The 15024-nt window shown below is 48.5% G+C and overlaps 1 protein-coding gene across 1 annotated transcript in view; it reads left to right on the top strand.

The window, feature by feature from the left end:
• Positions 1 to 15024, top strand: part of plekhh3 (pleckstrin homology, MyTH4 and FERM domain containing H3) — a 28603-nt gene continuing 13579 nt past the window's right edge. Inside the window, exons 1-3 of the mRNA XM_080523859.1 lie at positions 1 to 576; positions 6004 to 6059; positions 13954 to 14048. Of these exons, the coding sequence (XP_080379985.1) occupies positions 442 to 576; positions 6004 to 6059; positions 13954 to 14048 (286 nt within the window). The 5' untranslated portion in view covers positions 1 to 441. The remainder of the gene's footprint in view (positions 577 to 6003; positions 6060 to 13953; positions 14049 to 15024) is intronic.

Here is a 15024-nt window from a genome sequence, read left to right as displayed (position 1 = left end):
GAACATTTCTTACCACGTGTATGCATTTCTAAGCCAGTGCCGGACGGTATTTCGATGGAAAGTGGATTTTCTTAGTTGGCTATTTTCGCAGTGCGCGAGGAGCAAGGTGTCAGGACAACGCAACAACTGGAATTTTTGAGGGGATGGTAGCAAATGTGCACTGAACACCGAGTTCAGTTTATATGAACTCTTTCTTTGCATTGCTTCTATGGTTTTCTCATAGTGTGTCCCGACTGTTCACTGGCGTCTGTCTCTCATCGTTTCCCCTGTCGGAGGTCTATGGAGAGGGTGTCCAACCTGGATGTTCTGATCCTCACGCGACTCTGGAGGATTTACGCACTGTGATAAACGTTCTGTCCAGCACACCCCAGAGGCGAGAGGGTGAATGTTGTGACTTCGGGACCAGGGTAGTTGAAAACAAACTAACTTTATCTCATTTGAATGCCTTTGCAAGGGTTTTGTTGGTTTCTGTGCTGCAGGCAGGGCTTCAATTTGCTTGGACGGGACTATGGGGAGAAAGAAGAGGAAGAGTCTTTTGAATTGCGCAACAAGGACGACTCGACATGCAACGGACGGGTGAGCAAAGTTAATATTAATTAATTTTGCCATTTAGCAGACGCTTTTAATCCAAAGCGATTTACAATTACGAATTACAGGGACATTCCCCCTGGAGTAACTGAGGGCTAAGTACATCTGCATGCACATGCATAACGTCTTCTATCATGTTGCCATTCATTCCTCAGTTGTTTGAAGAAGTGTCGTTTTGCAGTCTGACTTGTAACACACTTGTGAACAGATGTGCAATGAATGGCTATGGATTAAACCTTAGGAAAAGTGGGTTACTGTAGGTAGTGCACTTTGAATTGAGCCACCTTGTATTCTGATATGTATGTAATATGCAAACATGGTCAGAGGGGAATGATCAGCCTATTTGCTCTGCAATAAAGGTTGTGTCAGGTTACCCTTATGATGAAGTGCAAACTATTCCTATTTCCCAGTCTTGAGAGAGATGTCAGGTTATCCACGTGATCCTTCTCCATGACATTACAATACAAGTCCACTGTCTGTCATGGATACAGAACACACTGAATGTGTTTGAGCTCAGGTTTGTGTTTACATTTGGAGGGCCCTGGTTAACCTGTGTAATGTTGAGCAATCCCACAGTGTGTGATGCAAACCATAAAGCCCTGTGTTGAATTGAATCGATCCTGTGTGTTTGGCCCCTGTCCACTCCAATCTCAAACAAGACTGTGGCCTTGTCCTCTCTGTAATGTCAGTCATCTGATCGTGGCACAGGAAGAGTTCAGCATTGTCCACAAACTTGTGAGGGGTCATTGTTGGCCTGCATTGAGGGAACCTCGTCTATAAATGTAGGGCCCAATGTGCTTAATGTCCCTATGGCCTCAACATATTTAATTTGACAGCAGCTCAGCGAGTTCCCTGGTTATAATTCAATGTTTCTAGATGTTCCCTTTTTCAAGGATCTTTTCTAAATTGGTTAGCAATTGACATCAGCATTCATCCCATGCTTCATCCACCAATAACCTCCTCCACCCTAACCTCATTAAGAACGTGGTTTGAACATGTCTCCCTCCACCACACTATCTGAAACGCCCAGCATAAGACTTTACTCATAATTAGGCCTACCTCTAATTATAAAAACGATCACTTCAAATATCCATTCCTTTATGTATTGCCCTTTCTCTCTGCCGGTTGCTAGTCTAATATTTCAGTAGTCGGCAGATTTTCTTACTGGATTGGAGGTGGGCAAATCTTCTGGCTTTCCTGTCTTAGCCGAAGTCAGACCGTACTAATGGACTGAAGATAAGCAGAACATCTGGTGCTCAGGGGGGACCCAGAGAGGTGTCAGTCTGTAGAGTTGTTCTTCCTGGCAAAAATCCCTGTCTTGATCATTATAGACCATCTGTCTTGCAGTTGTAGTAATAAAATAAAAATAAAAAACAGTTCTCCATTGCCTCGATCAATGCAGGATTATGGTAATATGTCCTACTGGCCGAAGCCTGGTGGGCTGTAGGTAGGTAGGCACACACCTCCCTATGTAGGCTACACCCTTCTCCAAAAGATGCAACTTATCTAGCCTCTCAAACATACAGCCACCCATCAGAGCCTATGTTAGACCTTAACCTGGTGGATTTTTGCCTCACTTTTTCTTTCCCTTTACTTAACCTTCTCTCTCTGTCCCTCAGCTGCCCATAGTGTTGTTGTTTTTTTGATGACAGTGTTGCCTGATGGACTTCTCTCTTCTCTTGTCTTCTATTGTTATTCAATGCAATCGACTTTCCCCCCATGTTAAAAGGCACTGTTATGGGTGAAGGCATGACATTAGGTTATTGCATGGTCATACCTTCCTTTAACAGTACAATAGCAACATCCCACTTTATGCCTCTGTATCTGCAGCCGGACACAGTTGTTCCTGAGGATATTGATTATTGATTTCCTGCCTGCTGTAAATCCTGTTTCCTCCTGACTCATGTCACGATGAGCTCTAGATAGAGGCTATACAGCCAATACTCGCAAATACATGCTGAGCCAACGATTAGCCTCGACCTTAGATGACCCAGACTAGGCTGACACCATAGGGTTGCACCCTGAGGCTTTCTCTGGAACATATAAGGACTTTGGACTGCAGTCCTTGGCTTTCCATGGTGTTAATGGTGGTTTCAAGGGTGGGGGTCTATGATGAGTCCTGGGGAATGCCCGAAAGGGAACTTCCACTGTTTATCCAGAGTCCTCCATTACGTCCAGCATTTGACAAGCCACACTTTCAGACAGGAGGTCAGACCTCCCCGTGTGTGTGTGTGTTTTGGAACATCTTCTCTGAGATGCCCGTTAAATGTGCCATGCTCCTGCCAGGGATGACCACAGTAACGCACACGGCTGGTGGAGTCTCCCACTCTAGACACATCCAAAATCCTAACCGCCATCTCGATGTCGTTCTCCTCGATGCCCCTAAAAAAGGCTGTGATGTGTAACAACCGTATTACCCAAGCCATGGGTGACGCGTTATGCCCAGCCTGAGCTCCTGCTGAGGTCAGAGTCATGAGTCAGTTCTGACGCTTGTGCAGGCTTGGCTCGAAGAGAGCTGGGCCAGTTCAGAACCTTTCCCTGCATGTTTACAATCCGGATTCAAAGAAACTGCTCTCTTAACAGCTGCCCAAACAGTCAGGCCGAGCTGAATGCCTCCAGTGTTGGGACAGGGCACTAATTTTAGGAGAGGACATCCGTCATTCTCCCTCCTTTCCATGTTTCCACTGAAACTTTACATTCTGCTACGATGTGAAGTTTGCCACTAGGCACCAGGCGTTTGCCACCAGGCAAAGTGCCCACAGCAGCTGCCAGTGCGGAGCGCCGCAATGCATCCTGTTACCGGGAACAAACGGGCACAGTCCTGGCATGCTGAAAGTGGGTCCCGTTAACCGGTGCTTCTGGCCACCCTCTATAAATAATAAAAAAAAGAGCCTTCAGAGGTGTTACGGTATGTTGGTTTATATTTGGTTTCCGTTCGGTCCTGGCCTCACCACCTCCAGGCCACACATCTGGTCCTCAGGCTGGTGTTGGCAGAGCCCAAGCATTTCCTCCTGGTTACTCTGCCTCCCAGGAGACCTGCAGGGGGAGGGGGAAGGGAGGGAGGGAGGGATAGGAGGGCATGGGGTGAGCGGAAGTGAGCCACGGAACGAATACATCACAGCATCTCTCTCCTTCCCAGCCCTGCTCCACTCTGGATGATTCATCCCTTACCCTTCCAGTGGGACTGTCTCTGCCAGAACTTGGAATCTCACGCCGTTCCCACTCCTTAATCCCCTCGTTTTCTTCTTTTGTCATTCCCGGGAATATGAATTTAAAGAGGTATCCTGAAGACGAAACGGTGATTATAAACATTAAAAAGAAAACCAGCTCTGTGACTCACCATAATCTCCCTCAGACATAGCATGCTCTCCCTTGGTGTGCCAGAGATCAGGTCTTGGCCAGACGGTTTAGGGATGACAGAGGCAGGGTCGGAGCCAGGAGCTGGGGAGAGACATGGGCTCCATTCACAAATTGCTTTACGACACTATTCAGTCATTCCTGTTGGGCTTGTCTGACATTTACAGTACCTCTCCCCTGGTTAAACATTAACTAAATCTCATTATCCACACCTTCTTTCATTATTCTTTCATTTGGCCTCCGCCTGTCTGCCTTAACCCTTCAAGCAGGTCCTAGACTGTAAATTAGTAGTTTGGTTTTCTTTCTAACTTTCTGAAATGCAATGTGTGTTTGCAGAACCAGTCCTAGGCTATACTTAGCAGGCCTAGTAGTAAAATGTGGTCTGTGAACTCTGTGAGGGGCCCAGAGCTGACCTGGATAGAGTTTCAGGTGGGCCAGAATCCTGGGCTGGGCTGGGGCAGCCACAGGGCTTCGCTCAAGGCTGTGGCTCCCAGAGACAACAACACAGGCCACAGAAACACACAGTGCCCCCAGAGACTCAGTCCAACTCGAACACAGACAAGGTCTGATGAGGTTTTCCAAGGTCAGGTTAGGAATCTTGGGGGCCCATGCACTGTAAAAGGAAACCTCCTCTCCACCTCCAGCTTCACTGGGGCATCCTGGAATGAAAAGTTCCACAGTGAAATTTGATTTAGCCTGTCTCCTAGCGGGGGCTCCAATCCATGTAGTCACTTGATGCATGGTTCACCCCAATTCCCTTAAGAGGTTGATGGAGAGAGTAGTGTTACTTGGCACTTGGATTAGATTTTAAATTGTTTAGTCTGATACGTTTTGATAGATGCCCAGCTGTTTCTTTCCCAAACCGCAAACTGGTAGCCAGGCAATAGGCTATAAGACACCCTCATCTCACAGTTAAGTGTGAACAGACAGTCATAAGAGGAAACTTACAGGGAAATAAAAAATAATGTTGCTCCTTCATTGTGATTTTCCAGGAAATAAACCTCTACTTCATCATCACTGCAGTTAGAGCAGCAGTAGGTCTACACCCTCATTTATGGGCCCAGATTGTCTGTGGCTTTGCTCTCTCTCTCTCTTTCCCCCTCTCTTACTTTTGTTTGCTCTCTCGCAGAAGGTGAGGATAGACTGCATTACAGTCGTGGTGGCCTCATTTCCTCATTGTGTGTTCATGTAATGATAATGTAGAAGTAAACCTGAAGTGAAACACAGTTGTGTACTGTACAGATAGGAGTGAGACCACAAATAATATTGTCTGCTAGTAACCTTTTCACAGAAACGACTGGATCTAAATAAAAGGGTTTGGGGTTAGCTGGTGGGGGTGCATTCAGCTAAAGCACAAAAGAATCCTCTGTTCCCCGCTCCTATGTTAAATGAGCCTGTTTTGCATGCCATATTTCTCCCCACCAGCTCACCCTTGCAAGTGAAAGCCAACCATTACAAGAGCAGAGCAGCTATGTGCCGTGACTGCCAGGAAAGGCTGCTCTCTGTACTGTAACATGGGTGCTGAGGGTAGACCTGTAGACCTGTAGGGGGGCAGTCGCCTCTCCTTGTCCAACCTGGGAACTAGCCTAGTTTTTGTTGGGAGCATTTTGTCTACTAGGCCTATATTCTACCCAGTAACCGTTACCCAAAATATCGAAAGGCTTTCAACTCAAGGGCAAAGCAGACATTAAGGTATCGCGAGATACTGTAGGCAGTATGCAAATGGATTGAACGAGTGAGGGACACCTGAACTACATCAATGCTATTGAGTTATCCAGCTCTACAGGATTGTCCAGCTCGAACATCCCTCAGCGATAATAGATTTGCCTCAGCCTCTAACCATCCAGGTTAACTGAACAGGAGACAATAATAATAATAATAATAATAATAATGATGATGATGATGATGATGATGATGATGATGATAATAATAATAATAATGACAATGATAATAATAGATTTAATTTAAAACACTCAGACTTTTTTTTGTTGTTGTATTTTTGATGTTCATGTTGTGTAGAGAAAAGAATCTGAATAAAATATCTCTTTTTGTTGACAGGGTCCACTTGAAGTGACTGTCTCTCAGCCGACACATACAACCAATGGGATAAATGGGTAAGTCAGGCCTCCTGTGTGTGTGTGCGTGTGGTTGTGGTTATGTGTGCCTTTGTGTATCTACTGCTTTTAGGAAGTGTGTTCAATATTCTCTGTTGCTATCAGATGCTCCTCACAGCTCTAAGGCCTCATTGGCTTGTGTACACTCTCTTTATCTTTCACTTCCCTCTACAGAGCCTGTTGGACTCATGGGGTTTCTCACCACAGAAGTTATACGCCTGACCACATGCACATGCCCTTGCACGCACATGCACTATCACCATCAGATTCTCAGGCCATGTGTCATCTGGGTGTCAGACTGGGTGACTCTCACAACCATGTGCAATATAAGACACACACACACACAATGTCTGATCTCCACCAATATCAGTGGTCGTTCCCGTCTGGGAACATGAGTGTCCGTGATCTCAGTCCCCAGCCTAGCTATCTGGCATCACATCCATATCTCTCCCATCTACTCCCTCCCCTCTCCCACACATTGTCTCAACCCTCTCAAAGACTTTGAGTGAGTGAAAAGCCTAAACTTATATAACTCAGTGAATGAATAGCAGACTCACTGCAACCGCTAGCGACAACAGGACAGTTCAGTCAGGATGGTGATGGGGGTGTGTGTGTGTGTGTGTGTGGGGGGGGGGGGGGGGGTAGGAGGGGAGAGGAGGGGACTGAGGCAGTCTCTCAGACGTCCTGTGCAGACTCCTGAAGCACAAACTAGATGACTCACAGTCTCACTTCTGGAACACAATCCTTAGGGGCGTGGCTGGCATGGGCCATTACATAAGGTGTGTGAGTGTGTGTGTGAGTGTGTGTGTGAGTGTGTGTGTGAGTGTCTGTGTGAGTGTCTGTGTGAGTGTCTGTGTGAGTGTCTGTGTGAGTGTCTGTGTGTGTGTGTGTGTCTGTGTCTGTGTGCGTGTGCGTGTGTACTGTACGTGTGTGTGAGCGTGTGTTTCCCGTCACTTTCAAAGAGTAGGGAGTGAGCCCGTTGGCCCCAGGGCTGTCACATGCATGACTTATGGCAGGTTTTGGAGTGAGTGTGTGAAAAGGCTGCGTGTAATCATCACACTGAGGGGGGAATTGGGGACCCGGCTACACTGTCATTACCTGGTCACCGGACACGCCTATCGGCCCATCTCCAAGGAGGGAGGAGACACTCAGTGACGTAATGCTAACTGACGGACGCCTCTGATTGATTTAGCCTAGTTCTTTGATGGCCCACATTGACTTTACATAAAAGGAGTGGACATCAAACACAAGTGAATCACAGTTCTGAAGGGATAGGGAGGGGTTTGCTATCTTTTTTATCTCTAAGTAGTCAGGTTTTATAGCTTAATGGACGGCCGCCTGCGCTATCTGAGCATGATTAGTCATGTGCTTGTGACTGTAGCCTCCTCGCTCCTCTGCTCCCTCTGGGCTTCACGTGGAACAGGTTCTGTGTGGTTCGACGGTTCCTTCAGGGCAACTGGGTGGGTGTACCGTACATGAGTATTCACACGTCCGGAGTGTGTCGTGCCGACCAGACCTGCGGTTAAGCTCCGCTGAGGTGGCAGGACCTGTCTCTGCAGCGAGCACCTCCGCCGCGCTAACCGCAGGAGTGTGGGAGGGGAAGGCACGTACGTAAGTCAGTTGTCAGTGGTAGCTTGTTCCTCTCTGTTGCTACACAGCCTCTGGTAGCAGCTCACCCGTGGTGCGTGTGAAAGACGTCCCAGCATGCAGCGTCCACAGGCCCAGGTGTGAGAGACGGCTGTGACAATCTGTCAGGGCCGGCCGGCCGACCGGCGGCTATCTGGAATGCCCCTCTGGCCTCAAGGTGCAAATCAGACAGTCCCCATGTCTTATATCATCGCTATTTCTTTTCATTCCAATGTGTCACTCTTGCTTCATCTCTGAGCTCCTCTTTGGCAGCCTAGAGTTGCAGGCCAGAGATGGAGAAGAGAGTGGTGGGTCAGAGGACACACTGTACAGGAGGGATATTGGACCCACTGAGGGCTGTTTCCCAACCCTCCCTCTCTCTCTCTCTCTCTCTCTCTCTCTCTCTCTCTCTCTCTCTCTCTCTCTCTCTCTCTCTCTCTCTTCTCTTTCTCCTCTCTTCTCTTTGTCATGACACGCTCCCTCCGTGTCAAGTACATGACTATTGGTGTAGGAAGCCAGACAATAATGGCTGAATGAGACTCTGTGTTCCAGAGCATCATTCAAAAGGGTGTGTGTGTGTGTGTGTGTGTGTGTGTGTGTGTGTGTGTGTGTAAAGGGGGGGGGGGGGGGGGGGGGTGCAGAGGCAGACCCAAGAGGGGTCAGCTTTCCATACTAATCTAACCAGGACAAATTGATTTATTTGACGTGCCAAGATATACGGATTACTCAGCCTATATTATATAGACTCTATTCAAGCTCTTGAAAAAGCATTATTTCCCTCCCCTCAAGGCAATCCTTGCTTTACACACACACACAGAATCACTCACTCTGCAAACTCACGCACACTCACACTTCCTGTCCCCTCTCCCCCCCCCCCCCCCCCCCCCCCTCCTCTCTCCCTCTTTCTCTGTGGTTGGTTCCCCCTGAAAACACGATTTTGCTCTCCCCTCTGCCTAATCCAGAATTCCTTGGCAGTGGTCTTGAGTAAACAGCGTATTTTTAGCTGGGAGGTCATATAGGCCCACTCTTAATCACCACATTCCCATTTTCCCACCAGCTCAGTCCCTAGCGGAGGCCCAGGCACGCTGGGGTGGGGGGGCAGGGACATGAGAGAAAGATGGGCTCTTACAGGGCGACTGTATGCTAGCTCACTACCGACTGTATGTCAGGGGAGGCTGGTGGAGGTAGAAATCGGAGGACGGGCTCATTGTAATGCATGGAATGGAATGAGGAGTGGGATCAAACACGTCTGTTTGCCACCATTTGTTTGATACCATTCCTCATTCCATTTAATGCATTAAAAGCCCGTCCTCCGACTTCTACCTCCACCGGCCTTCGCTGGTGTATGTATTTAAGATCTCCCTTGAGACTACACTGTTTGTGTACGAATCCTGTATTATGACAGTCGGTCATGTGTTTGTTCAGATGTCTAATAAAGCCAGGGTCATTTTCATTGCTTTCAGTTGTGTGTGTGTGTGTGTATATAGACCATGCATGAAGCTGGACTGTGCATAGACTCAGAGACCCCTTGTTGAGCTCAATGCTGTTTGTGACCCAGATGTTTTACACACTAACTTGCCCTAACCTGGCTTTTGACTCTTTTGATCCAAATCTCCCCTCCCATGTCATAACTTCCTGTGGTGGTCACTGTGATGTAAAAGAGCCCTGGTTGCGTGAGTGGGAGGGCTATGATCTGGCCACCTCGTTGATCATGGTCATGGGGACCCACTTTGTATGCTGGAACATTACTGTCGTCAGGCTTTTACAGCAGTCCTCCAAAGCCTGAGAGCAAGGGCACTGTTTCTCGCTTTAATTAACATCTCTGCGCCTTAATTTGACCCTGACGGAAATCAATTACTCATCGGCTGCAGTGGTCACCACGAGTCTGTCTGGCTGAGTCTCTCTGCTCTGCACAGCTTTAAGAGAGTTATTGTGAAAGCACTATCTCTCTGCTCATTATTTGGTGTGCTTTCTGTCAACATGTGTAGTGATGTATATTGTCCTCCTTCTGATCCATGTGTGTGATGTGTGAATGGATCCCTTCAGACGGATTTGATATGTGTATTGTTTCCTTCCTGGTTGGATTGATTGTGAAAGTCCACTGCGAGATTGTGAAAGTGGGCCACTGAGAGCCCGCTATTGGTGACAATCAGTGATCAATAGAATATTGAACAGAAGCAAATATACTCTGCCTTTACACACAGCTCTGTATCAGAGGTATAATTTGGGGCATTGTATTTTAAATAATTATTCACCCATTTATGATTATTGTCAATATCCGCCCGTCTCTCTCTCAGTCTCCTCCCCATCTCACTCCCCAGTCCGCCCACTCTTTCTCTCTCACTCTTTCTACTTCCCTCTCTCTCTTTCTTTGTTAGCTTCCCATTTATGTGGGGCAAACAGATGGTTTTGCTTAGTGTTCTGGTGTTACACAGTGGAGAGACCGAATTGGAGAGGGAGAGATCTAGAGAAATAAAGAAAAAGAGATTTAGGGAGAGGGAGACTTATGCCATCTGGACTGCAGAAGCTTTCCATGTGTTCTCATTCACTTCCGTAAACAAAGAATCTCAAGGGTATTTTCTCTCTCCCCCCTGTTTTTTTTTTCTCCCTCTTTTGATCCTTAGAACTACATTTTCAAACATAAAATACCACCTTGTACAAAAGCAAATCTTTGAGTTTTGCAGCGCTAACTATGGATTTTCTCCCATTTTATTGCATTAGAAGTCTGATTCAGGTGTATATATTATATACGTCGAACCACACAGAACCTTATTCCATTCCATGCATTACATTACAATGAGCCTGTCCTCCGATTTCTACCTCCACCAGCCTCACTGCCTGGTTCTGCACTCCACCATGCTGTCTAATCCTGTGTCAAATTGTTTCCTGCACTCCACAGGAAGTCAGCACTCCAGGCCCCCTCCGTCACGGCCAGTGCCGGGGCTGCTGGGAGGCAGGGGGTCGGGGGAGGGCAGAGGGGGGCTGCTGGGAGCGCAGGGGGTCGGGGGGGAGGGCAGAGGGGGCTGCTGGGAGCACGAAGGGTCGGGGGAGGGCAGAGGGGGCTGCTGGACAGCTGTGGAAACCCCAGAGCCTCATCTGTCACTATGCCAACATGTGCCCCCAGCTGCACTACATGGACCCCCTTTACTCCACCCACCCAGGCCCCCTCCCATGAAAAAGCCAGTCCAACTAACAGCCTTTGATAGTTAGTTCACACCATTCATTCACAGCCCCTCTTTTCACAACTAGCTGAGTTGAGACATTATTTTGGGTCTCTGTTGGTCGGTCCGTAAGAGTGAGTAGCATGATGAGACATCTATGTGTTGTCTGCTAGACTCTTGAATAATCTTATTATGCTCTGGGACTTGACATGATAAAAAATGTTTTATCCATAGGCTATAACGTATAGCAAGAATGTATGAAACAAACAATTAGAGTTCACCAAAATGCCATAGACTCTCACACCCATACCCACACAGTACAGTACAGTACAGTACCTCCCAAACTCATGGAATCTGGGCTTCTCTCAAGAGTGGTGCTGCCTCTGACGTGCCTTTGATGTGGTGGTGCCTGTGTCTACAACCAGTCACAATTGGTGACCCACATGGTTCCGCTGATTCCACGAGGGCCCATTCAGGCTGAAGGTCAGGCTTGTTTGGACAGTAAAAGGTCAATAGGAGGGTTAGGGCCCACACCCCGCTTTCTTTTTTCTTTCTCTTCCCTCCACTTCTCTCTCTCTCTCACTTTCTCTCTGTCTCCCTCTCTCTCTATCGCTCTCACTTTCTCTCCGTCTCTGTCTCCCTCTCTCTCTCTGTCTCCCTCTCTCTCTCTCTCTCTCTCTCTCTCTCTCTCTCTCTCTCTCTCTCTTCTCTCTCTCTCTCTCTCTCTCTCTCAGGGTATTTATTTCAGATATGTCTCCCAGAATGTTATTCTACAGGATTGTCATGGACTATAGCTTAACATAGGAAATTGAGTGATTTCATGACATTGCTACAAGATTGCTGGTTCAAGTCCTGGAAGGAAAACATTGCCCTTGAGCAAGGCCAAAACTAACTTGAGTTCCAAGACTGGTTTATACTGCTCTTCAGAGTTGTGATGCAAGCCTAATCCAGACAATAGCACAAAATGATCCTAGGCTTTGATATAAAGTCCCTCCACATACCAATACACTATTCCCTAGCTGTGTTAAGAGTCTGTCTCTGAGTTTGTAGGGCTACATATAGGTCTGTCTGCATGTCTATCTGTTTCTGTATCAAGGGTTATTAACAGCCACAAAACAGAGGTGTCCTCAGATTCCTTGATGTATTTTGATGCCTTTAATAGGGATGCTTCATGTATTGTATGGGAATGGGCTGGTGGCAGTTACTGCTGTAAATGCTGCTCTCCAAGGACCTGGGTATAGTGTGGCACAGATATGACCTACTATTTCTCACCCTTGCTTTGGCTCTCAGATGATCCCGGGTATCCGAGACACACACACACACACACACACACACACACACACACACACACACACACAGTCCCTCAGTGGAGGGGCTGAAGGGTCAGTCAGGTGTAGAGTTTCCCACTGTGTCTGAGAATTCGCTCAAATTAAAGACTGATGCAAATCCACAGGGATCACTGGTGAGTGAGTGTGATACTGTATGCACGCACATGTACGCACATGTACACTCACATACAGGCACCCGTAATATATAGCATAGATATACACAGACATAGAAAACAGTCAGCACAGTAAGCTTAGTTGAGTAGGGCAGATTATATGCAGACTCGTTGTCTTGTGTCTGCCTACCATCCAGGATCGGCGATGATCAATAATCCCATAAATCAGCGGCCAGAGGAGCGGTAAACTAAGAGAGAACAACCGTGGCACGGTGATGGAGCGTGGGCCACAAGTCATTTCCTGAGGAGAGTTTCCAGAGAAGAGGAGAGGGGGAGGAGGAAGGAAGGAGGCTTTTTGTCCCTCATACCTCTCACGCTAGTTAAACTGCAGGAAATAGAGAAAATAAACGTGTAATTAGATTAATAAATGAGAGTAGATAAAACTCTTCTAAACAATCTAATGGGATGGAAATGGGGCTTGGCTGGAGATAACATGCTGTCAGTCGTCCAAAACATTGCCTGACCAGATGTCTCAATGCCACCTACTTTACCGTGACAACATAATGGTGGCGTGTTGTTTTGTTGTTGTTTTCTTCCAGTGCAACTGACTCGACAGTGACCCTCATACACGAGCAGTTTAGCACGATATATACAGATGTTTTGGATGTTAGGTCATGGACTTTAATGATGACAGTGTCTGACCTCTTGAACCTGCAATCCTCTCTGGGCTGGCGTGGGCTAGCATGAGCTGGCTGGCTGGCTGGTGTGGGCTGGCTGGGTGGCTGGCTGGTGTGGGCTGGCTGGCTGGTGTGGGCTGGCTGGCTGGCTGGCTGGCTGGCTGGCTGGCTGGCTGGTGTGGGCTGGCTGGCTGGTGTGGGCTGGCTGGGTGGCTGGCTGGTGTGGGCTGGCTGGCTGGTGTGGGCTGGCTGGCTGGCTGGCTGGCTGGCTGGTGTGGGCTGGCTGGCTGGTGTGGGCTGGCTGGCTGGCTGGCTGGCTGGCTGGCTGGCTGGTGTGGGCTGGCTGGTGTGGGCTGGCTGGTGTGGGCTGGCTGGCTGGTGTGGGCTGGCTGGTGTAGGCTGGCTGGCTGGTGTGGGCTGGCTGGTGTTGGGCTGGCTGGCTGGCTGGTGTGGGCTGGCTGGCTGGCTGGCTGGTTGGCAGGCTGGTTGGCAGGCTGGTTGGCAGGCTGGTTGGCAGGCTGTGGGTCCGGCGTCACTCTGTCACGTTTATTTTCAGTCGTCGTTCAGCCCGCCAGCCAAACCGATAAAAACAGACGAGCTGTCCACAGTGGCGTGGTATGTGTGCAGCTGGGGAGGGAGGGAGGGAGAGAGAGAGAGAGAGGGAGGGAGGGAGGACGTGGGAGAAGAGATATTCACAGCACTTCAACCTGTCTCTCTCTCACATAGGGTGTCAGAGGGGCTTATGGTTGGCAGAGTGTCACTCAAAGAGACTGGGGTGAGGTGGGGGGGGGGGGGGGGGTCACCCACCATGTGAGAGCCAATGGGGTATAGGGGTGAAGGGGGGGGGGGTAGCTGTGAGGGTGTATAATGCAGTGAGAGGAAACAGTGTTATTTACATTCTCTCTCTTCTCTCTCTCTCTCTCTCTGTCTCTCTCTCTCTCTCTCTCTCTCTCTCTCTCTCTCTCTCTCTCTCTCTCTCTCACACACAGACACAGTCTGTCAGAGGTTCCTGAGGAGATGAAGAGTCTGATCATAGAGAAGAGTAAGATGGGCCTGGAGGAAGACCCCGAGCTTCTCGTCAAAGGTAAGACCAGACTCCCTGTCCTTGTGTGCCTGCTGTCTTCTGTTTCAGAGTCCACTGCATGTATAGTAATAACAGAATGTTAACAGGCTTGATCTGCTTATCTCAGTGCATGTCATTACTCCTCTCTGAATACAGTAATACATTTAATATATGCCATTTAGCGGACACTTTTATCCAAATATTGCCTTACATTGCAGTGAGTGCACACATTTTATATATGAGTGCATACATCAGTATATAGTCCCAGCGGGAATCGAACCCCAAACTTAAGCGTTGTTAGTGCCATGCTATACCAACTGAGCCACAGAGAACCACAGAGGACCACTGTATATAGTCTTTTCACACCACCAATACTCTATAGGACTGTACTGGACTGTACGGTACTCTACACATGTGGTCCACAGACCAGCTCCTTGGCTCGCCACTCTGCTCTGTGTTCATGTAATGATGACCATCAGCATTAGGAGCCTGCGTGCCTGATGCTTGTGAGGAATGATCTCATAGGCTATTCACGTGTGATTTTTCCTGCTACCGAAACGGTGCAGTAAAATGCCAGGGCCTGGATAAGTTACGTCCTCTTTGGGATGGCGGCAGCCTGATCGGCTAATTCTGACAGCAGTTACCATGCAACCCCTGGCTAGCAGCAGCACCCCCCTCCCCCCTCTGTCCCCTGCTGTCTGAGAAGGGAGGAGGGGTGTGTGTGTGTGGGGGGGGGGGGGATGGGGACGTTAGGGGGCACATTCCTCCCCAAACGGAGGATGGCTACTTCCCCAGGGCCCCTGGGACTGGGTCGCTCAGCATTTCTGCTCTTCATGTGGGTCCCCTCCCTCCTCCACCACCGCCACTGTACGACGCTCCAGGACATCACAAGTCTGTCTTCTTTCTCCTCTGTCGGCTCTTGTTGTGGGCAAGGATATGTTTTCAAAAGCGGCCTCCATTAAGGGATGTCCCCTGTTTTGGTGTGGGTTTCAATGGG

Source organism: Nansenia antarctica (assembly GCF_963989245.1).
Source record: "Nansenia antarctica genome assembly, chromosome: 2".
NCBI classification, from domain to species: domain Eukaryota; kingdom Metazoa; phylum Chordata; class Actinopteri; order Argentiniformes; family Microstomatidae; genus Nansenia; species Nansenia antarctica.
This window is presented reverse-complemented; position numbering and strand designations above follow the sequence as displayed.